The sequence below is a fragment of the Galeopterus variegatus genome, unplaced genomic scaffold, assembly GCF_000696425.1.
Source record: "Galeopterus variegatus unplaced genomic scaffold, G_variegatus-3.0.2 Scaffold21747, whole genome shotgun sequence".
NCBI classification, from domain to species: Eukaryota; Metazoa; Chordata; class Mammalia; order Dermoptera; family Cynocephalidae; genus Galeopterus; species Galeopterus variegatus.
The window spans coordinates 10657-12167 of NW_007747858.1; the positions used below are offsets into that span (position 1 = coordinate 10657).

Here is a 1511-nt window from a genome sequence, read left to right on the forward strand (position 1 = left end):
TTCTGCATATTTTTGCATATTTCACTAATGAAACTGAACTCTTTTCCATTAGGAATGCAGTAAAGAATTGCAATAATAATGAAAAAAAAAGTCAGCTATAGCCCCATGTAGTCCTTGTATTAAATATTATGATGTCAAAGAGGAAAAATATATCTATAAATCAGGAGAACGTCATTTTGCACTTTTACGTGTTCACCTGTTAGTAACATCTTAGGCTGTCTAATGTGACTGTGGTTCAAGCAATCTGCATTTCTCCTGTAGCAAGTATAATGGTCATTCCAAATGAAGTTTTTATTGCTAAGAAAATAAAGTCTAGTTTCCTACTTGTATTCTCTGCTTAATTGCTGCCATATATAAAACCTCAGGATGTTTAGGTATGTGTTCTACAGTGAATTTATCCTACCAGTAATACCTATCCTTAGTAAAAGAAGTTGCACTCTACATAAAAGTAGCCAAATAGTAAACCCCTTTTGTTTTTTCTTTCCACTCCACAATAAGTTTGTGGAGAGGCGTGCTTAAAGATTTAACTTGCATTCTAGGGTATGTGTGTGAGTGTATGTAGGTAACTTGCATTCTAGGGTATGTGTGTGAGTGTATGTAGGGAATGTGAGTGTAGTCATGGGCCACATAATGACATTTTGATCAACGATTCACCACACATACAATCGTGGTTTCAGAAAATTATAATTGGCCTGAAAAATTCCTATCACCTAGTGACATCATAGTCATCATCATGTCATAGGGCAATGCATTCCTTAGGAGTAATAGGCTATACCATATAGCCTAGGTGTGTAGTAAGCTATGCTATCTACACTCTGTGGTGTTCACACAGTGACAAAATTAACTAACAATACATTTCTCAGAATGTATCCCCTTCGTTAAGCGAGGCATGACTGTATATAAATGTGTGTGTATATAGAGTGCGTGAGCGTATTAGAATGTTTGTGTGTGTGTGCAAAAATGTGTGTGAGCATATAGATAAGGTTGTGAATGTATGTAGAGAGTGTGTGTGTGAGTGTGTGTAGGAAATGTGAATGAATGCATACAGCTATACACGAGAGTATAGATAGGGTGTGTGACTATAATAGTGTCTGTNTTTCACAGATTTGTACTACATGTTAGAGTTGTGCAGACACTGATGCAACTTCTTTATGACTGTGATGAAGAAGCATCAGTACTTACAATCTTCCTCTGTATCCCTTCCCAATTGTACAATGTGTGATGCATGAGCTGCATGTCAGTTTTCTTTCTTACCCAGGGGTTGGTCTGCTTGCCAGGCTAATTAAGATTTAAGAGCTGAAGATACACTGCTGTGATTTGAAATCCAGATCCAACTGAAGATGGCAGAGCAAAAGTTAAAATCTTTGAATGCAGAGAACTGACTTACTAGCGCACTATTATGTTAAGCTCCTTTGCCTGAATTTCTAGCATAATCTCCTTCAGGGTAAAATTCTGCATATTTTTGCATATTTCACTAATGAAACTGAACTCTTTTCCATTAGGAATGCAGT

General features: G+C 36.7%; 1 protein-coding gene across 1 annotated transcript in view; it reads left to right on the forward strand.

The window, feature by feature from the left end:
* LOC103583331 (roundabout homolog 2-like) overlaps positions 1 to 1336 on the forward strand; it is a gene marked incomplete at its 5' end in the record, with an annotated part of 3540 nt that extends 2204 nt beyond the window's left edge. The window contains one exon of the mRNA XM_008564675.1: positions 1259 to 1336. Coding sequence (XP_008562897.1) covers positions 1259 to 1293 — 35 coding nt within the window. The remainder of the gene's footprint in view (positions 1 to 1258) is intronic.
* Positions 1337 to 1511: the final 175 nt, after the last annotated feature.